At 40.3% G+C, this 27,303-nt stretch overlaps 1 protein-coding gene across 1 annotated transcript in view; it reads left to right on the forward strand.

Moving 5' to 3' along the window:
* The first annotated feature begins 2,896 nt into the window (after positions 1-2,896).
* Positions 2,897-27,303, forward strand: part of LOC143029636 (piRNA biogenesis protein EXD1-like) — a 29,793-nt gene continuing 5,386 nt past the window's right edge. Inside the window, exons 1-7 of the mRNA XM_076192846.1 lie at positions 2,897-3,130; positions 4,555-4,668; positions 17,012-17,128; positions 17,261-17,536; positions 17,730-18,281; positions 24,490-24,633; positions 24,796-24,981. Of these exons, the coding sequence (XP_076048961.1) occupies positions 3,020-3,130; positions 4,555-4,668; positions 17,012-17,128; positions 17,261-17,536; positions 17,730-18,281; positions 24,490-24,633; positions 24,796-24,981 (1,500 nt within the window). The 5' untranslated portion in view covers positions 2,897-3,019. The remainder of the gene's footprint in view (positions 3,131-4,554; positions 4,669-17,011; positions 17,129-17,260; positions 17,537-17,729; positions 18,282-24,489; positions 24,634-24,795; positions 24,982-27,303) is intronic.

Below are 27,303 nucleotides of genomic sequence, written 5' to 3' on the forward strand. Positions count from 1 at the left end.
AACGTAGGAAAACTAGCAGAAAGTAAAAACTACTGAAATCTATGGATAGAAAAGGAACTGAGTGATAAGGAAAAAGAAAAGGGAAAAAATGCTTAAAAAGGAAGTTTAGGAAAAGAACGAGAAAAGAACAGAAAATGAAAGGAGTTTTTTTGGAGATAGATGGACAAAATATCTGGAGGAGAATGATATGCTGAACCCAAGGCAATTTGGATTCAGACAAGGAAGATCATGTACCACTAGTTTAATTTGTTTCTTCTCAAGATTGATAGATATATTGCAAGAAAGGGATGACTGGGCAGACTGTGCTGTCCTGGACTTACAAAAGGCATTTGATAAGGTACCACACAGAAAATTGCTATATAAACTGGAAACAAAAGGAGGCATACATGGAAAACTATTGAATTGGATGGAGGACTTCCTACATGGAAGAAAAATGAGAGTGGTGCTCAGAGACAAATATTCAAAATGGGAAGAAATGAGTAGTGGCATCCCACAGGGGTCAGTACTAGCTCCAATAATGTTTGCTATATATGTAAATGACATGGACAAAGGCATTGAAAGTTACATGAACTGCTTTGCAGATGATGCAAAATTATTAAAGAGAATAAACTCTGAAGTAGACTGTGACTCATTACAGAGTGATCTGAACAAAGTCTCAAGAAGTGCAGTATAATTGAATTTGGAAAAAGCAAGAAGAGAATATCAGGACAGTATAAAATTGATGGAAAAGAAGTAAAGAAAGTAAATTCTGAAAGGGACCTAGGAGTAATCATCACCAAAGACATGTTGCCAGATAAACATATAAATAAAATAGAGAAACATACAATTTGCTGAGATCAGTAAAGGTGGCCTTTAAATACCTGGAAAAGGAAATGACTAAGAAAATATTACAAACACTGATAAGGCCAAAACTGGAATATGCAGCGCTGATATGGTCAACCAGTACAAAAAGAATATAAGAAAATTAGAATACAGGTAAACGTCGACTTACGATGGCATTAGGTTTCGATAGAGCCATCGTAAGACGATCTCATCGTAAGTCGATCCCCACTCTGTTCCGTGGTCACTGTACCTAGCCTACCTGTATATTAACCACCAGAGATACTGAATATAGGCTATTAAACATGTACAGTAGTTTATTTAATTATTTTTATCCTTTTTACCATATTCAAACACTATAATATGTATTTTCAGTACGGAACTTAAATCTCGCGGGCAGCAGCCAATGCCAGCCGTACGACGTGACGTAATAATACTCGCATCATAAAATATAGTCACCGCTTATATCGATCGTTCTCTCTTTCACCCGCGAATTTTGAAAACCACAGAGAATGGGATTTAGGGCACATTTGAGAGAATGTAAAAACACAGGGGTGACTACAATAAATATAATCAAGACGCCGATATGGCACCGTCGCGAATCCACTTGCTCCTCATGACGCCTACGTGTGCGGCACCGTATGGAAGGGGTTAAATTATCATGTCGTCATCGTCGTCGTCGTCATCGTAAAGTCGAACAATCGTAAGTCGCGGCCATCGTAAGTCGACGTTTACCTGTACAAAGAGCAATGACAACGATAGCCCCAACACTTTCAAACCTGACTGTGGCGCAGCGAACTGGGGACTGCGCAGATCAAATGGACACTCAGCATCTTAGCATCCGTGACGTAGACAGACTTGGGACGGAAGGTTATAGATTCACGGGGATGTTTGATGCCACTTTATTGCAGATCCGATCCATCACGCAGGATGGACCCAAAGGAATTTCGATAGTTACGGTGAAATGATGAAAACTGGAAATGGGACTGTAGTTACTAAAGGCTAAAAGCTACACATGATATAAAGGATTGCAAAGGATGCACTAGTACACTCTAAACCTAAATTATAAAGGGTTTTACGACTTACTGAGTTGGCTACAAGAGGGGTGTGTAAACCTTTCGAGTTTCGAACCAGACTGGCGCCTAGATGCGTGACGTGACCACAAACGGCAACCGGTCTTTACACACCTTCTTAATTCTAATTCTTAAAGTGAACATTGTACAAATAATGCGATGTTATCTTGCGACACAGCTTGCAGACAACTTACAAAGGTGGGATTTCGAACAGAGGAGGTTTCTGCTCGAAATACACTTAAAATTAAAGCATTACAAAAAACAAAATTGAAAACCCCTTCCGAGGGGAAACGAGCCTTACGACAAAAAATATGTAAACATGGAGATACACAGAATTATAAAAAAGCCCTGTTACTGCTCGTAACGGCACACTGACATATGAACAAAGACTGGCCAAACTGGGGACCTACTAACCATCTACAGAATTATGAAAGGACTTATTAAAATGGGACAGAGGAAAAACAAGAGGACATGCAATGAAACTCAGAAAGATAACTACAGAAGAGACCTGAAAAAGAACAGCTTCCCACACAGAGTGATAGATATATGGAACAAACTGTTTGAAAAAATAGTGTGTGCAAACACAATACAAGAATTTAAGAACAAACTTGATCTTGTGAGATACAAAAACAAGTCACCATGAGCATAGCTCCCCTTCCTGTATAATACAACTAGGTAAATACAGAAGGGCCTGGCAGCTGAAACTGGATTTCTCCACATGGAGAAATTCAATGTGTTCATTGTATAGCAGGGGCTTCCCAAAGGCATATTTCTCATTCACATGTCTATTTCTCAAGTGGATGAGAGGGGGGTGGGGGAAGGAGATAGCCATATAATGACATCTCTGTAAATAGACTTCATTACATGGCTACCTCCCTTCCCCTCATCTACGTGAGGAATAGACATGCAAATGAGAAATATGCCTTTGGGAAGCCCCTGCTATACATTGAATTTCTTTATGTAGAGTATGATATATGGGGTGTTGAGGATAAATTTGACACTTGGAAAGGAAAAAAAAAATCATATCTTGGCCAAAAATTTATGTATTCTCAAAATTCAAAGTGCATCTCTTAGAGAATCTTTTGCCAAATACAGCTCACTCAAAGAAGCTGCCCTGAGCCTCCACCATGGCCTCCAGGCAGGACCTGAACCTGCAGCATGCAGCCTTCATGGTGTCCTTCGAGAGACACTTGAATACCAGTTTGATCCTGGCAGTCAGCTCATCCTTGGTGTTGCAGGTGGTATGATTAGTGTCTTTTTCAACTGCACCCCACACAATAGTCCATGGAGTTGTAATCAGGCAAGTTGGGGAGCTGGATGTTGGGACTGGTGAAGTTATAGAAGTTGTCAGACAGCCACTTAAGGGTTTTCCCAGAGGTGTGACACAGAGCTGAGTCCTGCTGCCACATGTATAGTCTTCCTGCAGCCACCCTCTCCACCCAGCAACAGTAAATCTCATTTCAGGGGGGTGGGCAAATACAAGCCTTCCATAGTCTTCCACATTAAATTTATGTTTTGACTTCAGGAAGTCATCTTCAGAATAGTATACAAGAATTAAGTCACAGTCCTACACAGCTACATAATACACAATTGACAAATTTGTACAGACAACATAGATTTAAGTATAGGCCACTTGGGAACACTGAAAGGATTACTATATGTTGACCTCCTACATGGCTGGACACTTTGCTCAGGAGGGGGAGGGGAATTATGTATTATGTAGCTATGTAAGATTGTGACTTAATTCTTGTATACTATTCCAAAGATGACTCCCTGAAGTCGAAATGTCAATTAGATATGGAAGACTGTGGAAGGCTTGTGTTTGCCCACCCCCCTGAAATGGGATTTACTGTTAGAAAAACTGAAAATCTCGGTAAGAAAATTAATCGGTGTCAAAATGCTGTTGTGTTTAACACAGTGTGTATTAGTGAAAATCTGTGCCTGAAATATACAATATATATATATAATATGCAACAGTAATCACATAAAACACGTGAATAAAGATATTTTGCTGAAACCACGAGGAAATCAAAGATCGGAATACTGAACATTTTCGTCTATTTAAGACATTTTCAAAGTACATAGTTACACAACAAAGTACAACTTAAATACAATAGTGTAGAGAACAGGAGAGGTCACTCAACATGGATACATAAGGATTTTCTTACAAAGGAACAAAAAATTGAAATAATAAGAATAAAAAATAATAATGACAAGAAAAAAATGAAATGGGTGACAATTGACACAGATGACAAAAGGTCACACAAGATGGCAAAGGCGGAGACAATGTCTCAAAGCTCCGGCTGAACTGATGGGTTGTTTCCTGGGGGCTGTAGGTCTCCTGCAAGAGAGAACTGGGAAGTGTAGATTGATGATTGATACAGTTTGGTAAAATGAACACAGCATAATCATTAATATAACTTAAGTTGAGGTTAGAGAAATCTGAGTTGACTAGTAAGATAAAGTGGATGAGAAGTATGCATCAGCCTGTAATACTTTTTCAACTTTTAGAATGGGCAAATGTTAGAAAAATTTGCTGATTTACATTAGTGTTTTTATTCATATTTTACTTAGTAGCTACCCAAGTCATGAATCAAAAAGTCTTATGCTAAAGTGATGTAATGTAATCCATTGTATTACAGACATATTTGTTAAATTCCAGGACCATACTAGTGATTGTCTAGGGCTTCGAGTGCTCTTGAGAGCTAAGGAAGGCTCATATCTTGGAGTTGTCAATTATGTTTTAGAAGAAAGTAAGAGGCTTGGTTTGGAAAAGGTAAGTTCTTCTCCACTTCCTCACCCTTTTTATTCTAAGCTTCTCGGTGACCAAGCAGCTTAGAGCATCAGTACTTGTGTAGCGGTAGGTGAATTTGTAGTAAGGGACTACATTAAATTTCCATGCTTAGAAAGTCCAGAAAGTCTTTAGTAAGGAGTCATGTAGTAATTATTCCCCATATACAGTAGAATACATAGTAATTGTTTTATGTAGTCTGTGTAGTCATTATATAATTGTTCTACATAGTAGTTACATGCATAGTTAGACCTTAGCCTACCCTTCACTCATACTGACAGACTATTAACTCATGACTGAGTTCAAACCTAGCCATTGGTGCGGCCCCACATCAAATCATAGGCAGCGAGCCAACGCCTCTGGGTTTTTACTCAAACAAACTGTTGGCCACATTACATACTTACTCTACCTATGTCCATGAACTGTTGGTTGCTAATCTCACACTTTTGCATTTTAAGTCCTTCATTGATGGCCATGTAGTTACCCTATTCTTTGACCACAAACCTCTAATTGTAGCTTTTCACTCCAAATCGCTTGCTAAATCTGACAGACAACAATGGCAACTCTCTGTCATCTGAATATGTTTCCTCAGCCGAGTACTTCGTGGTGACAACAATGTCATTGCTGATTGCTTGTTACAACCAACATGCACTGTATCACTTGATGTCTTTGACTTGAATGGTATTGCTCAAAGGCAGGAAACTGAAAAATGAATTGGAAACTTTCAAGCCTAGACTATCTAAGTTCAACTTACCCTCTAACTTGACACTTTGGTGTAATACCTCTACTAAAGCTTGTCAATCTTTTGTCCTATTATCCTCACGAGATAGCTTAGTCTCTTCCTTGCATAACCTTTCCCATCCTAGTGTTCAGTCCACCTCTAGGTTAGTGAAACAATGCTACTTCTGGCCTTTCATTGACAAGAATGTGAAGAAATTTGTCAGAGAATGTCTTAAATGTCAACAGGCTAAGACTATATGCCACACATCCTTCCCTGTTTCACCTATATAATCAAACCTCGGTTAATGAGCACCTCACATAACAAGTGATTTGCATAATGAGCTTAAGGAATGACATTTCGCTTAACAAGCGATGTTCTTGGCCAGTGTTGCCACTGCTTGAAATTTTCTACTAGACCTTGGATTTTTTACTTTGACCTTGTGGTCATGAATATTTTGTATTAAAACCAAGTAAATCTTGTAGTTTTTAAGTAACTTAGCTGATGAGCACATAGAAAATATTCAGTATTACACCCACATCAAATTCAATTATAAAAACATGATTATCCTTTATTTTGGACTATTGTAACATACTTTTCTTCTATGGCATTTCCGTAGTAAATAGTGCATTTTCGAGTTATGCCTATTTTCTTTATAGCCAATCAATTGTAACCATGAGTGTCAAGGGACTCTTTCTGCCAATCAACATTTATCTTGGTGGGCCACAACAACTGCCTTTAGTTTGAACATGGTGGCTATAATACTAGGTTATGCATGTGTGGAATTGCGTAGGTTAGGTTTGGTTTGGTTTAGTTGGTTAGATGAGAATTACCCATTCATCTCTTACATCCCCTCCCAAAACTCCCGATTCCCAGCTCCCAGGCTCTTGCTCCCAAAATTGTGAAGGGGGAGGGGGTGGCATACCTCAGAAATGAGGCATTTTTAACAGAAATTTCATGGAACTAAAGAGTTGTGCTGTGGATGTGCTGTGTCTTGCGACACTGCTTCTGACCCAGGGCAGTGGACAAGGTGCAGGGATGACCCGTCATCCAGGAGGTGCTAAGACAAGAGGGAGGGTGGAGGGGTGTAGAGTGTATTCAGGGATGGAATGGGTGGGAATGATTTTATGCCTTTTCCTTTTTGGCTACCTCCCTTTTAAGGGGGAAAAAGCCTTGGTATATGTATGTATGTATGTAAAGAGTTGTAGAATCTTCCACAATGGTATAAAGCCCCTTTTCTATTTTGAAAATTTGAATATTTTACTGTTATGATTGTGGGGGTTGCATAACTCGAAAATGCAACATTTTTGACAAAACTATCATAAAAGAAAAGTGATTTAGAATTGTCCAAAATGGTAGGAAACATGTATTTGTAAGGAAACATGTACATACATACATATACCAAGGCTTTTTCCCCTTAAAAGGGAGGTAGCCAAAAAGGAAAAGGCATAAAATCATTCCCACCCATTCCATCCCTGAATACACTCCACACCCCTCCACCCTCCCTCTTATCTTAGCACCTCCTGGATGACGGGTCATCCCTGCACCTTGTCCACTGCCCTGGATCAGAAGCAGTGTCGCAAGACACAGCACATCAACAGCAAGGCCGCTTATTTAAATCGGTGAACCCCCTCTCCGTCCCCCCATGCATAAAGGAGAAGACGGGGAGAAATCCCTTCGGGCTGCGTCAAGATTTCCTCACACATACTACCTCACCCCTCATACCCCCGCCCATTCCACCTCATGCATCACAACATCATCCATATACAATCCTTCTCCATTCACCCCTGTCTTCTGTCCTCTCCCATCCTTCCTCAACAGACATTCCCCTCTTCCCCAAAGTCCCCTTCACCCCATCCATCCACCTCATCCTAGGACATCCCTTCATGTTCACTCCCTCCACATCTGCCTTCCATACCTCTTTTACTAGTCTTTCTTCACTCATTCTTTCCATGTGTCCAAACCATCCTAATACTCTTTCATCAACCCTATCTCCCAACCCCCTTTCCACCCCTGTTCTCCTCCTCACCTCCTCATTTCTCACTCTATCCAGCCTAGTAACCCCCATCATACTTCTCAGACACTTCATCTCAAACACATTCAATCTCCTCCTCTCTTCCTCTCTTATGTTCCATGTTTCTGCCCCATACAGTGCTGTTGGCACAATCACTCCTTCATATAGTCTCCTCTTAGTATCCATTCCCAAATGTCTATTCCTCATTACACTTTTTAATCCACCAAGGCATTTACTTGCTTCTCTCAATCTACATTCTACCTTTTCCTGCCACATTTGCACCCAAGTATCTAAAACTATCCACTTCCTCCAGTCGCTCTCCCTTAACCCCTTCTATACGGTGCCGCACATGTAGGCGTCATGAGGAGCAAGTGGATTCGCGACGCTGCCATATCGGCGTCTTGATTATACTTATTGTAGTCGCCCCTGTGTTTTTACATTCTCCCAAATGTGCCCTGAATCCCATTCTCTGTGGTTTTCAAAATTCGCGGGTGAAAGAGAGAACGATCGATATAAGCGGTGACTATATTTTATGATGCGAGTATTATTACGACACGTCGTACGGCTGGCATTGGCTGCTGCCCGCGAGATTTAAGTCCCGTAGTGAAGTGGTTAACCTCTTCACTCCGGGACACATCGCACGTCTGGCAGCATTAGCTGCCCAATGTGCGATGTTGTGTCATAATAATTGCATTATAAAAAATAAAGTCAGAGCTCAATCAATCGTTCTCTTTCACCCGTGAATTTTGATAACCATAGAAAATATGATGAAGCCAGTTTAGAGAGAATGGAGGTTACGTAGGTACGACTACAATAAATATAATCAAGACGCCGACGTCGGCATCATCGTGTACCCACTTGCTCCTCATGACGCTTATGTAGGCATCACCGTATGGAAGTGGTTAAGGGGACCGGCTGGTCAAGAATCGATGAAAATTGGGAAAAAAATGAAAAACTGGGAAAAAAATTCTACATCTGCGTATGGCAATCGACAGTCTGTATGTGGAGTATTTAATCAAAATTCGCCTTATTTTCGTAGTTATGGCAAATAAACCCCCTCCTCCCCCCAACTCGACCCCATCTCGGCCCTATGATACGTATTGGTCACTACAATATATATATTATTGCAATAAATAACAATAATTTGTAATGATTGAGTGCTATTCCTAGTGACTTCTGGCAACTCTGTCTCTGTACCAGAGGTTATATATAGACCCCAGAATGGGTAAATGCCTCAGAAAGCGATAAACAGTAGACAAAAATTGAGTGATACGCTCCACTGCAAGCTACCATCAATCTTTTTGTCATTTGACAAGCTGTTATACTATTTTTGAGATGCCATGTCCTCGCAAGCAAACCAAACACCTTCAGGAAGCTAGGAAAAGGCAAGAATTACAAAGTAAGCAAGCTATGACACCCTAATGTAATAACCTGCCTAAAATGCAGGTGGGGACCAGGAGCCAGAAGACAGAGGATTATATGACTGGACATCAACATATATGACTGAATATGAATAAAGTTTATTCTAAATATCATCAACATTCAAGCCTAAAAAGCTAAATAAGGAAATGCCATGATATCCCTTATTTATATTAGTATGTAGGGGTTCAAAGTTAGTGAAAACTTTGACGGCCCGTATCTCAAAACCTAAGTTTTATACCTTCAAACTTCTACTCCTCCATAAATTCTTAATCAATTTCAATGAAAATTCACACATAATATGTCTAAATCTGCCTGATTGATGAAATAGAACGTTTTTTTTAATATCTGAAAGGGTTAATTTTTGCCAAATTTTTTTTTACCCTATTTGAAGGGGGACGGGGTGGGAAAAGATATAAAAATTAAAATTCCACAAACTAATTACTTTAACTAAAATTTCTCTCTATTAGTTTGAAGGTCTGGATAAGGTCCTTCCACCATATTAATTCCATTCATGTAGAGCAATTATTATAGGAGGAGTAGTCATTTCAAAATTATCAATTTTTTTGAAAGGGAGATGGGGGGGCAAAACATGAAAGGGTTGTAGATTAGTTTTTTTGGGTTAGGAAAGATATATATGGTGTCCTTAACTCTTGGCATAAATTTCTGTGCAATAACCCAATTAATAAAGATTTTCATCTTTTGATCAGCCGGTCCCCTTAATGCTCACTTCCATACTACTGCCACTTTCACCCCTTGTACATCTCATCACCTTACTTTTACCCACATTTATCTTCAGCTGTCTTCTATCACATACTCTCCCAAACTCTGTCACTAACTTCCTCAATCCCTCCTCCGATCCTGCCACAAGCGCAGTGTCATCTGCAAACAACAGCTGGCTCACCTCCCACTTTTCTCCATTTTCTTTAACCAACTCCAATCCCTGACCCACTACCCTTGCATTTACCTCTCACACTACCCCATCCATGTATAAGTTGAACAGCCAGGGCGACATAACGCATCCTTGACGAAGTCCCACCTTTACCTCGAACCACTCACTCTGTCCATTTCTAATCCTGACACAAGCTCAACTACTCTCATAAAAACTCTTGACAGCTAATAGAAGCTTTCCTCCTATCCCATATATCCACAAAACCTCCCATAGTGCCTTTCTGTCTACCCTGTCGTAAGCCTTTTCCAGGTCCATAAAGGCCCAAAAAACATCCTTCCCCTTTCCTATAGCTTTCTCACATATCTGTCATACCACAAAAATCTGATCTACACAACCTCTACCCGTCCTAAATCCACACTGTTCCTCACCAATTACTCCCTCTGTTCCTCTCCTAATCCTCTCAGTCAAGATCCTCCCATAAGCCTTCCCAACTACACTTAACAAGCTAATCCCTCTGAAACTACTACATTCACACTTGTCCCCTTTTTCCTTGTAAAGTGGAACTATACAGGCACTCCTCCAGTCCTCCGGCACTCTACCCTCTCTCCAGCAAACATTAAATAACCTCACCAGCCAGTCCACCATCACTGTATCTCCTTTTTTTAGACATTTTGCATGGCATCCATCCAGACCAGGTGCCTTACCTTTCATCATCTTAACAACTGCCTTCACTTTATTTGTAATAAAATTGTCTGCAGGTGTAATTCTGGATATTTTCCCACCATGTTGTAATAATTGCATTGTATATACATACATACCAAAGGCTTTTTCCCCCTTACAAGGGAGGTAGCCAAAAAACAAAGACATAAAAACCATTCCCATCCATTCCATCCCCAACATACTCCACTCCCCTCCACCCTCTACCCTCCCTCCAATCTTGGTACCTACTAGATGATGGGACATCCCAGCATCTTGTCCACTGCCCTGGGTCAGAAGTAGTGTCGCAAGACACAGCACATCCACAGTAAGGCTGCTTCATTAAATTGGCGACCCCCCCTCTATGTCCCCCCATGCAGAAAAGGAGAAGACATTGAGAAATCCCTTCAGGCTGCATCAAATTTTTCTCACGCATACTACCTCACCCCCCATTCCACCTCATGCATCACAACATTATCCATATAAAACTATTTTCCATTCACCCGTCTTCTGTCCTCTCCCGTCCTTCCTCTTACTGCCTTCTCTTTTGTTATCATCTCACCATCTGCACCTTTTCCCTTTTCTTCTCTACTTGATTTGCCTCCTCCTTCCTCTCTTAATTTCTTTCCAAAACATCCTTTAATCACTTTCAAAATTTTCTGTCATACTCTTACCCCATTTCACATCTGCTCTCCTCTTTGCCTCCTTTACCTTGTGCTTTACTTCTCTTCTCTTTTCTTTAATAATAAATAAAGGTAAAATGCAAATTATAACTACTTTACTTACATGATAATAGTGTCCTGTGAATTTGCTAGGTATGAGGTGGCTTTAATGAGGGCACAAATGTGTTGGCACAGCACACAACCCTCTTTTTGTATGTGGGGCACATTACAAGTGCCAATGGCAGGTGCCATTTTACTACATCTATAGGCCTAGTGTATATTCCTATTTACCCAGCTTCACACAGTCCTTCTACTTCTTTATTTTTATTATCTATCTATCTGAATCTTGTGGAGAAATGAGCATGATTTGTGATGGCACTACATTCCTATGCCATTGTTGTTGTAGTGACCCTTGACCTCCCACTGCAAATCATTCCATTTGTATACACCCCCACTGTACTATGCAGCAATATCCTGTAACTGGTAAATTTATCAGAAGTAGCCTGTTTTTATTGTCCTATATCTCATTATTCAACTTAAGATAACCTAGTAGTGGTCGAATTCAACATCAATTTATGTATTTGCACCATAAAATAGCTAGTAAGGGTAGTTACAGTGTTATATAACTTTCACAAGGATACGAGAACTAACATTACTTAACACAACTTACATAAACTACTGCATTACACTTGCACATCTTTGGAAGTAACAAGAATATCTATGCAATGGCCATGTATTCTTGACAATGTTGAAAGGCTGCTTCTCATATGGATCAACGAGAAGCAGATGCAAGGCGACACTATTAACAAGTACATCATTTGTGAGGAGGCAAAAGTATTTTTTGCCAACCTTGTTAAGAAAATGCCAGGTGCAGCAATGGACAAAGAAGAAGCATTCAAGGCAAGCCGTGGGTGGTTCAAGAAGTTTAAAAGAACCAGTATCCACAGCACTGTGAGGCATGGTGAGGCAGCAAGTTCTGACACACAGGCAGCAGAGAACTTCATCAGTGAATTTAGGAAGCTTGTGGATTCTGAGGGTCACAGGCCTCAGCAGGTTTTTAATTGTGACGAGATGGGGCTTTTCTGGAAGAAGATGCCAATGTGAACCTATGTAACAGCAGAGGAGAAGGCATTACCCAGCCACAAACCAATGAAAGACTGGCTCACATTGCTGTTTTGTTCCAATGCACATGGTGATTTGAAAGTGAAACTGCTGATGATTTACCATTCAGAAAACCCACAAGCCTTCAAGAAGTGTAATGTCCAGAAGAGCAGGCAAAATGTGGAGGTCCAACAGCAAGGCTTGGGTGACACGTGACCATTTTTCTGATTGGATCAGTGAGGTGTTTGGTCCTTCTGTGCAAAAATATTTGCCTAAGATGAATCTGCCACTTCATGTCTTGCTTGTTATAGACAACACTCCTGCCCATCCTCCAGGTCTAGAAGATGACCTCCTTGATGAATTTCAATTCATCAAGATCAAGTTCCTGCCTCCCAACATCACTCCTTTACTCCAGCCCATGGGCCAGGAGAGTATCTTAAACTGTAAGAAGCCAAAAAAAAAAGCACTCTTCAAATATTGTTTTAAGGTGACTGAAGGGAAAAGATTGTGTCTTTGCCCAAGACCATGGGGCTGGAGATGGATAACAACAACATCGATGAGTATGTGGAAGAGCATAAACAAATGAAGAGCTTATAGAGTTGCATTCTGTTTCACATTAAGAAGTTGTGGAGGAGATTTTGCCAGGGGAGGAGGTAACAGGCTTAGCAGAGCAACAACCTTCCAGTGCAATAAGGGAGATGCTTAAGGCCTGGGAAACTGTTTCATTGTACATTGAGAAGCATCACCCTAATGAGGTACTGTGCATGCTACAAATTTATTTAATAATAATGCTGTGTTACATTTTCACCTCTACCCTGTGGTGGGGAGAAAAGAATGCTGCCACCAAGTATTCCCACTTGGATTTTAGTGGTACTCCCCCAGGTAGGCGTAGCTCCTCCTTGGGGATCGGTGCCTCCGGAAACATATTCATAATCATATCACTCACCGCTCCATTAACACACTGAAAGACAACACACTGCTGCATGCCAGACCCCCTGATATCCACCCTTCTGAATCCTCTCTCCCATGAAAGGACAGAGTCCACTTGGCCAGACTGCGATGCGGTCACCACCCAGCACTTCTAAGCTACCAGAAGAGGCTGGACGACCGTGTTGTGAACAGCTGCCCAGGATGTAACACTTCACCCCATACCATACAACACATAATGGAAGACTGCATTATACACAATCATGCACGCAAACAACACAACATACACTCTATAAAGGATTTGTGGGAAAACCCAGTTTCGGCTGTGGCCTTCCTTGGGGAGACGGGACTGCTCGGACAGACAGTCTAGGGAACGACAACAACAACAACAACTTGTATTGTAAGAGGTGAGAAAAAAGGGACAGGGATTGGGACCAGGCATCCTTCTCCCTGTAGCCTCACAGGGGACATTCCTAAAAAAAAAGTAGAGGCATAAGAGGGTCTAGTAGTTTTCCAACCAGAACCCTAAGGTTTGGGTCTTTTAATGTGCATGGATGTGGTACAAATGAGAGAAAAAGGGAAGAGATAGGTAGTATGTTTGTGAGAAGAAAGATGGATGTGCTGGCTTTGAGTGGAACTAAGATGAGAGGGAAGGGCGAGTGTGAGTTTGGGAGTGTAGTTTGGAGGTTCTCAGGAGTGAAGAGAGTGCGAGGGAGAGAAGGGGTGGCTATACTATTAAGTGAAGAGATAGGTAAATGTGTAGTGGAGTGGAAGGAGGTTTCTTCAAGGTTAATGTGGATGAAGGTGAAACTGGGAAAGGAGATGTGGGTTTTTGTAAGTGCATATGGGCCTGGTAGTGAGAAGAGTGTAGAAGAAAGGGAGGCTTTTTGGATAGATTTAAATGAGTGCATAGAGGGATTAGAGAGGAACGTCAATGTAGTAGTATTGGGAGACCTTAATGCTAGGGTAGGAAATGAACCAATTGATGGAGTGGTTGGGAAGTGTGGAGTTCCAGGAAAGAATCGCAGTGGAGAGTTGATGATGGAAATGGGTCTAGAGAGTTGATGATAGCAAATACAGTATTTTGGAAGAAAGTCAAGCATAAGTACACATGGGAGAGGGTGGTGGATGGAAGGGTGGTAGATAGAGCATTAATGGACTATGTAGTGGTAGATAGGAGTATAATAGGAAGAGTTAAGGATGTACATGTTGGGAGAGAGTGGAGGAATATCAGATAATTTTTTGGTGGAAGGTAAGTTGAGAGTGGAGGATAGATGGAGAAAGAGGAAAAGGACAAAAGGTAGGGAGGTGCTTAGGGTGAACTCTTTAAATGAGAAGGAAAAGGAGGAGTACAAGAAGAAGCTGAGAGAGGAGTGGGAGGGAGTGAAGGATAGAGTAGAACTAGGAGTGGAGGAATGGGGATGATTCAAAGAGGAAGTCACAAAGTGTGCAAAGATGGTGTGTGGAACAAGAAGGATGGGAGGAAAGGAAATAGAAGGAAGGGTAGTGAGTGGTGGGATGAGAAAATGAAGAAGGTTGTAGAAGCCACTTCACCCTTTCCTGCCACTTTTGCCCCCAAGTATCTAAAGCTATCCACTTTCTCCAGTCTCCTACAATACTCACTTCCAATTTGCTGCAATGCCCTCCCATTCATCTCATTACCTTTTACCCACATTTGTCTTCAACTTTCACACACCTTCCCAAACTCTGTCACTAATATCCTTAATCCCTCCTCTGATCCTGCTACAAGTGCAATGTCATCAGCAAATTATAACTGCCTTATCTCCCATTTTTCTCCATTTTCTTTAACCATCTCCAATCCCCGACCCATTACCCTTGCAATTACCTCTCTCACCACCCATTCCATGTATAAATTGAACAACCAAGGTGACATCCCTGGCGAAGTCCCACCTATACCTCAAACCACTCACTCTCTCCATTTCTAATTCTAACACAGGTTCAACTACTCTCGTAAAAACTCTTGACTGCTCTTAACAGCTTTCCTCCTATCCCATATATCTGCAATACCTCCCACAGTGTTTTCCTGTCTACCCTGTCATAAGCCTTTTCCAAATCCATAAAGACCCAAAATACATCCTTACCTTTTCCTAAAGCTTTCTCACATACCTGCCTTATCACAAAAATTTGATCCACGCAACCCGACCTGTCCTAAACCCACACTGTTCCTTGCCAATTACTCCCTCCTTTCCTCTCCTAATCCTCTTGGTCAAAACCCTCCCATAAGCCTTCCCAACTACACTCAAACTGATCCCTCAGAAACTGCTACACTCACATTTGTCCCCTTTCCCCTTGTAAAGTGGAACTATATAGGCCCTCCAGTCCTCTGGCACTCTACCTTCTTAGACAAACATTAAACATCCTCACTAGCCAGTCCACCATCACTGTACATCCCTTTTTTTAGACACTGCATGACACCCATCCAACTCAGGTACCTTACCTGCTCTCATCATTTTAATAACTGGTTTCACCTCATCTTTCCTTAATTCTCCTCCATTTACCTCATTCATCACTGTCATTTTCTCAGCTCTTCCCACTGCATCTACCTTTCCCTCCCTATCCTACTTCACATTTCGGAACTTCCTAAAATACTCTGCCCATCTTCCTCTTACTGTGATTTCTTCCATTAAAATTATCATCTCTCCATCTTCACATTTTCTTCTCTACTTGATTCACCTCCCCTTCCTCTCTTAATTTTCTTCCAAAACATCTTTTTATCACTTTCAAAACTTTGTCATAATCTTACCCTTTTTCACATCTGCTCTCATTTTTTCTTTCTTTATCTTATGCTTAACCTCTCTTCTCGTATGATTCTCTCATCCTATTTTGCAACCAAACTGTGAATACTTGTTTCTTCTCTTCTACAACATTCTTTGCTTCATTATCCCACCACTCTCTACCCTTCCTTTTATTTCTTCCTGTCCTCCTTGTTCTACACAACATCTTTGCACACCTTGTGCCTCACCTCCTTGAACCATCCCCATTGCTCCTCCATTCCTAGTTCTACTCTATTCTTCACTCCCTCCCACTCCTCTCATCTTCTTGTACTCCCTCTCCTTTTCTTTCTCATGTAAGTAGTTTATTCTAAGCACCTCCCTACCTTCTGTCCTTTTCCTCTTTCTCCATCTATCCTCCAGATAGATAATAATAACTAAATAAGAATAAATTAATTAAATAGAAAAGAAATGACAGGTATTACAGCATATTTCTTAGGTGCTTATCTAAATGAATCTTGAAACTTTGAACTACAACTACAAAATAGATATAATCAAGACGCCAATGCGGCATTCTCATATACCCATTTGTGCCTCATAATGCCTAGGTAGGTGTCAGTGACCATACAGATATAGCACATTCCAAATGTGGACAAACTAAGGATTTATATGGCTTGTTAATGACAGATGGACTTTTAAAATAAAATAAAAATCACACAATCAGTCCTAGAATTTTATTTGCCTCCTCTGTGGTGGAAATACATTGCTTAGATGATTTGATATCATCACCAATAATTACCCCGAGATCCTTCTCACTATCCACTTTTGTTAATGACTTTCCAAATAACTTGTAATCATACTTATTGTTATTTTTACCTGTGTATAACATTACGTTTACTTGTGTGAAGTTTAATTTTCCTATAATATTCTTGGATGCCAACCATCAGGCCCTGGTGTTTTATTAACTTTGAGTTCCTCATGCCACAATAGGCATCATCCTAGCAGTTCTATGATGTTAATTTTCATACAAGTTTTTTAGTTTATTTAAACTATTATAGCTTACATTTGCAACTTAAAATTATGAAAAACCTAGTAATGTGTATGATGCTACTTTCTATACTCATACAAACAAGTTAACTGAGGTTATCATTTTTCCTTGACTTATAGGTAAGCAACCCAAAAACAGGTAAAAGGAGAGTTGGTCTTCTCTCCTTTTTCTTTCACCAAGTATTGGATTTACAAGTAGTTGGTGAAGATGCAGAAGCTCGAGTAAGGTTGCTCAAGGTAAGAGGTTATGTGTGTGGTGATGTTCTCATCTGTTTCATGTTGCTTTAATAATCAAGATTTCTGTTATGGCTTCCTCATCAGTTACATTAACATTGCTTTAATAATTAAGACATCTCTTTTGGCTTTCAGGACATTTATAGTGAGCAGAAGCATGGGAAAAAACTGTTAACAAAGAAAATTGTTCCTCCACATTTACTTGCTCTCAATGAAGTTCATGAGTTTGATGAGGACATATTGCTTGGCCGATCATCTCTGTATTCTAGAGGAGAAGGCACTGGAGAAAATTCTAAGGATGCTGCATCATCTATTTCATATCTCCCTCCTCCTCCCCCTCCTCCTCCTGGCATTGTGCGACCAGAAAAGTGGGTTATCATTGATCAAATGGACAAAGGATTTTATGAGGCAGTAGGTTATTTTCTTATGGTTAAGGTTTGATATGAAGACTATATTTCACCACCCCATATGACATAATGTCAAATTTTCCTATTCATGATTACTGTATACATTTTGAAAGACAAAAATAAATGGTGAAGAACATTTGTAAATTAGCTAAGACAGCATTACTTCAGAATCTTTACACTCACTTTTTCTGTTTCAGATTAATTGTGTTTGTGAGGACCATTTTGTTTCTCTTGGGATGGAGGGTCGAAAGTTGGGACGAAGTGGTGCTCTATCTTGGCTAATCCTGGCAACATCAAAATGCATCTTTCTTTTTGATATAGCACAGATGGGGCCACAAGCAATAACTCTCAAACCAGTCTCTAAGAAGGATCCTATGGGGGACAAAGAAAATGGTAGAAGGAAGATGAAAGAATTTGTGAAAAGTAATGGAAATCAAAATTGCAAAGTGTCTGCTAATATTAGTGAAAAACAAAATAGTGAATGTATCAAGGATACAGGTCATCATATTTTAAGGAATGACCATTTTATCATTAATGGTAACATTCTCTCTGACCAAGAGCATGAGTCAAGAAAAGAAGTTTTGAATGATGTGTGTGACAGAACTGAGAAAAGAGAGAGGAAGTACCATTGTCTTGGTGATGTTCTTACTGATCCACATATCATGAAGATTGTTCATGATTCCCGAAACAAAGAAGATCTTCTCCATCATCAGTATGGAATAAATCTTGAAAATGTTTTCGATACACAGGTATTTTCATATGTTTACTTGTCTTCATACCTAAAAGGCATACTTAACCTCTTCCATACGGTGATGCCTACGTAGGCATCATGAGGAGCAAGTGGGTATACGTTGGCAAGTCTTGATTATATTTATTGTAGTCGTACATGAGTGACCCCCATACTCTGTAAACTGGCTTCATCATATTTTCTATGGTTATCAAAATTCACGGGTGAAAGAGAACGAGCGATAGAGCAATGACTTTATTTTTTATAATGCGAGTATTATGACGCAACATCGCACGTCTGGCAGCTAATGCTGCCAGACGTGCGATGTGGCCCGTATTGAAGGGGTTGATGGATGGGGCTAGCTCTAATGCATAATGTTGATTAGGAGGAATGCTAAACATATATCAAGGCTTCTGATTTATTGAGATTCATTGGCAGTTACCGTAATTGATAGCTTATAAGACACCTTTTTTTGTTTTCCAATGTATTCACAGATTGGTTGCAAAATAGGATGAAACATGGGAGAGGTACATGCACATATATATATATATATATATATATATATATATATACACACCAAAGGCTTTTTCCCCCATACAAGGGAGGTAGCAAAAAAACAAAGGCATAAAAACCACTCCCACCCATTCCATCCCCAACATACTCCACTCCCCTCTACCCTGTTCCCTCCCTCTTATCTTGGCACCTCCTGGATGACGGGTCATTCCTGCATCTTGTCCACTGCCCTGGGTCAGAAGTAGTGTCACAAGACACAGCACATTCACAGCAATGCAGCTTCATTAAATCAGTGACCCCCCCCCCCTCTGTCCCCTCATGCAGAAAAGGAGAAGACATGGAGAAATCCCTTCAGGCTGCATCAATTTATTTTTCATACATACTCCCTCACCCCCCATTCCCCATCCACTCCCCCTCATGCATGACAACATCATCCATACACAGCTATTCTCCATTCACCCCTATTTTCTGTCCTTTCCCATCCTTCCTCAACAGACATGCCCCTCTTTCCCAATGCCCCTTTTACCCCATCCATCCATCTCATCCTAGGTCGCCCCCTCATGTTCACTCCTTCTACCTCTGCCTTCCACACCTCTTTTACTAGTCTTTCTTCACTCATTCTTTCCATGTGTCCAAACCATCCCAATACTCTTTCATCAACCCTATCTCCCAACTCCCTTTCCACCCCCATTCTCCTCACCTCCTCATTTCTCACTCTATCCAGCCTAGTAACCCCTATCATACTTCCCAGGCACTTCACATCAAACACATTCAAACTCCTCTCTTTCTTTATGTTCCATGTTTCTGCCCCATACAGTGCTGTTGGCACAATCACTCTTTCATACAATCTCCTCTTAGTATCCATTCCCAAATGTCTATTTCTCATTACACTTTTTAATCCCCCAAGGCATTTACTTGCTTCTCTCAATCTACATTCTACCTCCACTTCCACTCCTCCCTTTCCTACCATACTTGCACCCAAATATCTAAAGCTATCCACTTCCTCCAGACTATCTCCCTTAAGGGGGTACGCGACACCTGGGGGGGTGAATTTGGTCAAGATATGGCATTTTTCAAAACTGTGTTCAAAATGTTCGTATACCACTTAGAAACAAATCCCGACAAATAATTTTCCAGCCGCGCGCAATTTAAAGGTCCTGGGTGAGGATTAAAGGGACAGATTTAAAGGCGCAACCCACACTAGAAGGAGGCGTGCCACTTAGGACCTTCAGGCGCAGCGAATAACGTTGAAATTTGATTGAATTTACACTCGCCCAGTGTATCAACGGCCAATACGATTGTGGAGGGGAAGGGAGGAAGGTGGAGGGAGAATATTTCGCCAACTTTGTGCGAAACTAAGCGTTAGTTACCGGCTAGCTCTGAAAAGGGAAGTACGCATGTCTCATGAGCTCTCATTGCAATCTATTACTTTAGCTAGTACATATTACTCTTTAGTACAGTCATCATGGGTAGCAAAAAGAACATCACAATGACAAAAAACAGCAGTTAAAGATGGCAAGCAGTCAAAGACGACTAAAGATCTCACCACCTCTCACTCCACCACCGCCCTCACCTGCACCTCTGTGACGGTGACAGAGGTAAAGGACAACATTAGACTAAACAATTCAAAGAGGAAGATTAAATCCAAAGAAGAAAGCAAGAGGAAAAAGATCAAGGCTATACAGGAAGAAGAAAGAAGAAGGGACATCATATGATACTGGAGGGGGTGCCCTACCAACATAGATTGGCGAGGGGAATCTGATGAGGAAAGAGAAGGCGCCCACTACTGGAAAATAAACCTCTTTCCAATGATTTAGATACCCTGAAGACCCCCAGCAGAGAGGTTTCATATGAAGAAACCGCCAAAGGTGCAAAAAAGCAAATTATATGATGTTGTCGTCTGTGCGTCGTCACTACTGTGACATACTTATACTTTAGTTTTTCAGTATTTAAAGTACTTATAATTAAAATATGTTGATAATTTTTACTGTACTTACTTATTATATAATAAGAATTAAGCCATGAAAAAATCAGTCAAATTGGTGAAACTATAAGCAAGTTACAGATATATTCATATTTCAAGTTGCCATATCTCCGTTCGATATTTTTCTACTTTTTTTTAATCATAAAAAATCTAATATACATTAGATTTAGATGAAACTTACAGGGAATATTACTTTTAGTAACTGCTAGGGCCGATCGTTCGAATATTTTGAATAGGATGAAAGAGTTCGGAGTAATAATGGAAACGAGCAAAATTTTTTTATTTTTCACGATTTTTGCCAGCCATTAAAATTGAAATGCCTGTATGCAAAAGTATAAAGGAAATTGTTCAATTACTCAATGACCGGCCCTAGGTGTGCCTACTGACTAATCATAGCCAAAATATAAAACAAATTGGTCCACGTATTATGGTGCTGTGCACTTTTAAATGTCGCTACTGGTATACGTACATGTGTACATGTGTACATACATCATTCTGCTTCACCTAAAATGTAGGCAATATGGATACCTATTTACCTGAGAAGTTTCAGCTCTTTACTCTAAATATTTTAGAAAATGACCTCCAGGTGTCGCGTACCCCCTTAATACTCACTTGCAGTCTGCTACCACTTTCTCCCCTTGTACATCTCATCACCTTAGTTTTATCCACATTTATCTTCAACTTCCTTCTTTTGCACACCTTAAACTCTGTCACTAACTTCCTCAATCCCTTCCCTGAACCTGCTATAAGCACATTGTCGTCAGCAAACAACAACTGGCTTATCTCCCTCTTTTCTCCATTTTCTTTAACCATCTCCAACCACTGACCCACTACCCTTGCATCTACCTCTTGCAACACCTCATCCATGTATAAATTGAAGAGCCAGGGCAACATAACACATCCCTGATAGAGTCTCACCTTCATCTCAAACCACTCACTCTCCATTTCTAATCCTAGCACAAGCTCTACTACTCTCGTAAAAACTCTTGACTGCTCTTAAAAACATTTCTCTTATCTCATATATCTGCAATACCTCCCACAGTGCCTATCTGTCTACCCTATCATAAGTCTTTTCCAGATCCATAAAAACCCAAAATACATCCTTACCTTTTCCTATAGCTTTCTCACATATCTGTCTTACCACAAAAATCTGATCTACGCAACCCCTACCTGCCCTAAACCCACCGTTCCTCACCAATTACTCCCTCTGTTCCTCTCCTAATCCTTTCAATCAAGACCCTCCCATAAGCCTTCCCAACTACACTTCACAAGCTGATCCTTCTGAAACTACCACACTCACACTTGTCCCCTTTTCCCTTGCAAAGTAGAACTATATAGACACTCCTCCAGTCCTCTGGTACTCTACCCTCTATCTAACAAACATTAAATAATCTCACCAGCCAGTCCACCATCACTTTACCCCCTTTTTTCAGACATTCTGCATGGCATCCATCCAGACCAGGTGCCTTACTTGTTCTCATCATCTTAACAACTGCCTTCACTTTATCTTTCCTTAATTTTCCTCCATTTTCCTCACTCATCATGGTCATTTTCTTAACACTTCCCGCTGCAACTGCCTTTCTCTCCCTATCCTCCTTCAAATGTAGTAACACCCTAAAATACTCTGCCCACCTTCTCACTGCCTTCTCTTCAATTATCATCTCTCCATCTGCACCTTTTACCTTTTCTTATCTACTTAATTTGCCTCCTCTTCCTCTCTTAATTTCTTTCCAAAACATCTTTTTATTACTTTCAAATTTTTCAGTCATACTTTTACCCCATTTCATGTCTGCTCTCCTCTTTGCCTCCTTTATCTTATGCTTGACTTCCCTTCTCTTTACTTTGTACCTCTCATATGATTCCCTCATCCTATTTTGTAACCAATCTGTGAAAGCTTGCTTCTTTTCTACACCCTTCTTTGCTTTCTCATCCCACCACTCACTACCCTTCCTTCTATTTCCTCCCATCCTCCTTGTTCCACACACCATCTTTACACACCTTATTACTCCTTCCTTGAACCATCCCCATTCCTCCTCCACTCCTAGTTCTACTCTATCCTTCACTCCCTCCCACTCCTCTCTCAGCTTCTTCTTATACTCCTTCTCCTTTTCTTTCTCATTTAAGGAGTTCATTCTAAGTACCTAGACCCTCTTATGCATTTACTTTTTTTTTAGGAATGTCCCCTGTGGGACTACAGGGAGAAGGATACCTGGTCCCAATCCCTGTCCCTTTTTTCTCACATCTTACGATCCAAATGGAAATTCTTGGTGGCAGTATTCTTTTCCCCCACCACCACCTTTTTGGCTACCTCCCTTGTACATACATACATACATATACCAAAGGCTTTTTGCCCCTTACACGGGGGTGGGGTAGCCAAAAAGAAAAGAAAAAGGCATAGAAAAAACTCCCACCCATTTCATTCCCCATATATTCCACTCCCCTCCACCCTCCTCACTCCCTCCTATCTTGGCACCCCTTGTAAGGGGGAAAAAGCCTTGGTATATATATGTATGTATGTATTCTAAGTACCTCCCTACCTTCTGTCCTTTCCCTCTTTCTCCACCTATCCTCCACTCTCAACATACCTTCCACCAAAAAATGATCTGATATTCCTGCACTCTCTCCCCTTAGAACACATACATCCTTAACTCTTTCTACTATACTCCTTGTTATAACTATATAGTCCATTAATGCTGTATCTACCACCCTTCCATCCACCACTCTCTCCCATGTATACTTTTGTTTGACTTTCTTCCTAAACACTGTATTTGCTATCATGAACTCTAGACACATCTCCACCATCAACTTGCCACTACAATTTTTTCCAGGAACTCCACACTTCCCAATCACTCCATCTATTGGTTAATTTCCTACCCTAGCATTAAGGTCTCCCAGTACAACTACATTGATATTTCTCTGTAATCCATCTATGTACTTGTTTAAATCAATCCAGAAAGCCTCCCTTTCCACTACACTCTTCTCACTACTAGGCCCATATTCACTTACAAAAACCCACATATCCCTTCCCAGTTTCACTTTCATCCACATTAACCTTGAAGAAACCTTCCACTCCACTACATGTTTACCTATCTCTTCACTTGTATAGTCATCCCTTCTCTCCCTCGTCCTCTCTTCACTCCTGAGCACCTCCCAACTACACTCCCAAACTCACACTTGCCCTCCCTCTCAACTTCTTCTTCTTCTTCTTCTTCTTCTTTTTCTTCTTCTTCTTCTTCTTCTTCTTCTTCTTCTTCCTCCTCCATTCAGCTGTTTGGTGGTCTTTATATGATATAATGAGATAGATGAGTGGGGAAGAGGGCTCTAACATAAAACTGTGTACCTTCATTTTCATGTATTCAATAGGGAGGACTTTAGGGTGGTTTTGGTGCATTTCATGAATATTCTCAATGGTTTATTTTGTGAGTGATTAGTTGTTTGTTGGAAATCATGCTGTAGAAGCATAGTTAAGGGTGGATCTTATGAATTATGAGAGAAAACAAATGGTTGTGGGATGGGTGAGGTACAATTACAGACTTTAGTAGGCCACTCCCCTTGTGAGGGGGAAAGGGCCTCTTGGTATATGTTGATTATATTCCAGGGACTAGTGTCAGAGAAAATCATCTCCCAATTGCCTGTCTTCAAAATGTATCAACACCCTCACCTTGGACTAAGACATGAAATTTTAGTCATATTCCTTTCCATATAATTCTTTTATGTGTTGACTTCTCCACAGGCAACTGAGGTGTATGTTTACATGCTGAACCATCATGGCACAGCTCCATCTTTTGTGAGTGGCCTTCCATCTCTACTGATCAAATATTTGCATCTCTTGCCCCATCATGTCTTCTTTCCCAGGGTGCGCCAGGAGTGTGTCCAGGTACATTGATGTAGTCATGAATCCTTTATTGCTAATAGTGACTGTCAAAAAAAAAAAAAAAAAAAAAAAAAAGATGTGTATATTTTTTGAGGTGAAAATTGAATTAAGAATATCTCAATTTTGTGTAGATTAATGAACCTGTATAATTTAAATCTTTTGTAGAATGATGAATCTGTGTGGTTTGAACGTCCTCTTCCTAATGCTTTATATGAGGGAATGGCTCAGAGTGTGATGTATCTGCAAGAATTACGATTGGCTCTTCTCAACCTTGTAATGGTTGACTTGGTGCAAATAACCAATATATATCTTGGAGCTTTTAGAGACAAAGATGCTGTAGTTGCAGAAAATGTAAGTATATTACATTATCAGTGGCTTCTTGTTATCATGCCTTATTGCCTTTGACCCAAGTTGTGTGACATGGGAAGGGATGACTTCATCTGTGAGGTGTTAAGATGGGAAGGATGATAAATTATTTTGACTCAGCCACCCCCTACAATTGGGAAAAGGTCCTCAGGTATGCATTAAGTACCATACTTGTGGTCTAACCCAGGACAAATGTCATTTGTACAGTACCCAACTCTTTAACCCCTTACTGTAGAGTGTTCCCAATTTGGGGATATATTTTTAAAAGAAAAGATATGTGAAAGCAATCATTAAGATGATGAGAGCAGGTAAGGCACCTGAGTTAGATGGGTGTCAGGCAGTGTCTAAAAATGGGAGGTACAGTGATGGTGGACTGGCTGGTGAGGTTGTTTAATGTTTGTCTATAAGAGGGTAGAGTACCAGAAGACTGGAGGAGTGCCTGAATAGTTCCACTTTACAAAAGAAAAGGGGACAAGTGTGAATGTAGTAATTTCAGAGGGAAGAATTTGTTGAGTGTAGTTTGGGAGGCTTATGGGAGGGTTTTGATTGAAAGGATTAGGAGAGAAACAGGGAGTAATTAGTGAGGAACAGTGTGGGTTTAGGACAGATAGGGGTTGTGTTGATCAGATATTTGTGGTACGGCAGATATGTGAGAAAGCTTTAGGAAAAGGTAAGAATGTTTTTTGAGCCTTTATGGATAGGGTAGACAGGAAGGCACTGTGGGAGATATTGCAGACATATGGGATAGGAGGAAAACTGATAACCTCTCTCATAAAATATAAGGAAACTAGAAAGAATACAGAGAGCAACAACAAAGTTGGCACCAGCGCTTTCCAAATCAACATACAAAGATTATCGAATTTGGAACTACCAACACTGGAGCAGAGAAGAGAAAGAGGTGATCTACTGACTATACAGTACTACCTCTCATTAACGGACATTAATTAGCTGTGTTTGTGCTGTTTTTGGTGCTGTTGTTTAGTGCATGCAATCACTATGCCACCCAAAAACCACTCCAAATCTACGGATTATTCACATCAACGGACACCATTACCCCCCTTTTAGTCCGTTAATGAGAGGTAGTACTGTATTTAGAGTCATGAAAGGAATGGAAATGCTTGATAGGAATGATTTACTAAAAAATGACAATGGAAAAACAAGAGGTCATGAAAAGAAACTCAAAAAGGATAACTATAGAAGAGATCGGAAAAAGAATAGCTAGAGTGCTGGATATCTGGAATAACCTAGATAAAGAAACAGTGTGTGCAAATACTATTCTAGATTTTAAGAAAAAGACACAAAGACGGGTCACCATGAGCATAGCTCCCTTCCCGTGTAATACAACTAGGTAAATACAATGATGCCTACTTAGGCATCATGAGGCGCAAGTGGGTATACGAGGACGCCGGTGCTGGTGTCTTGATTATTTTTATTTTGTAGTTGTAGCTGAGTGACCCCCGAATTCTGGAACTAGCTTGATCACGTTTTGTGTGTTTATCGTTTATCATTACTCAGTAAAAGAGAATGAGTAATACATCAGTGACTTTATATTTTATAGTGCAGGTATCGTTATGCATCAATCATTGTACCTCAGGCAGTGCTGCATTCGAGAATTTGACTCATAAAGTTAAGATTGATGTACAACAAAACGGACTTTGGAAAACTTAAGAAATTCTTTCAAAATGCAAATTGGGAAAAATTCTACATTGAAGAGACAAAAGTGGAAGAGAAATGGGTGATCTTGATGGAAATCTATAATGGAGTGAATAGGTATGTACCAAGACAGAAACAAGAGAGGGTGTACATTAAATGCTGGTTCAACAGAAGATGCAGTGAGGCAAAAGATAGAAGAGACAAAGCTTGGAAAAGATGGAGAAAAGATAAAAAACCTGGAAAATGGCAAATATATATAAACTATAGAAATGAATATGTAAAAGTGTGCAGAGAGGAAAAAAGAAACTATGAAAAAGACATCATAGAAAAATGTAAAGATCAACCCAAACTATTCTATAGATATGTGAATGGTAAACTTAAAAATAAACAGGAAATGGTGAAACTATGCCAAGGAAATACAGAATACACAGAAGATCTAGAAATGGCCAAAGTCATGAACAATCACTTCAAGTCTGTTTTCACTAGAGAAAAAGTACAGCATTGGGACGAAGGAAACAAAGTGCGATCTTCCCCCATGAGGGAAATAATAACACAAAAAGAAATAATGGAGCAATTAATGAACACTTTATGTTAGGAAATCTCATGGCCTGGATGGAATTGCAAACTGGATACTACAAGAATGCAAAGAAGAAC

This window comes from Oratosquilla oratoria, chromosome 1, assembly GCF_046742065.1.
Source record: "Oratosquilla oratoria isolate Oo_2021 chromosome 1, ASM4674206v1, whole genome shotgun sequence".
Classification (NCBI taxonomy): Eukaryota; Metazoa; Arthropoda; class Malacostraca; order Stomatopoda; family Squillidae; genus Oratosquilla; species Oratosquilla oratoria.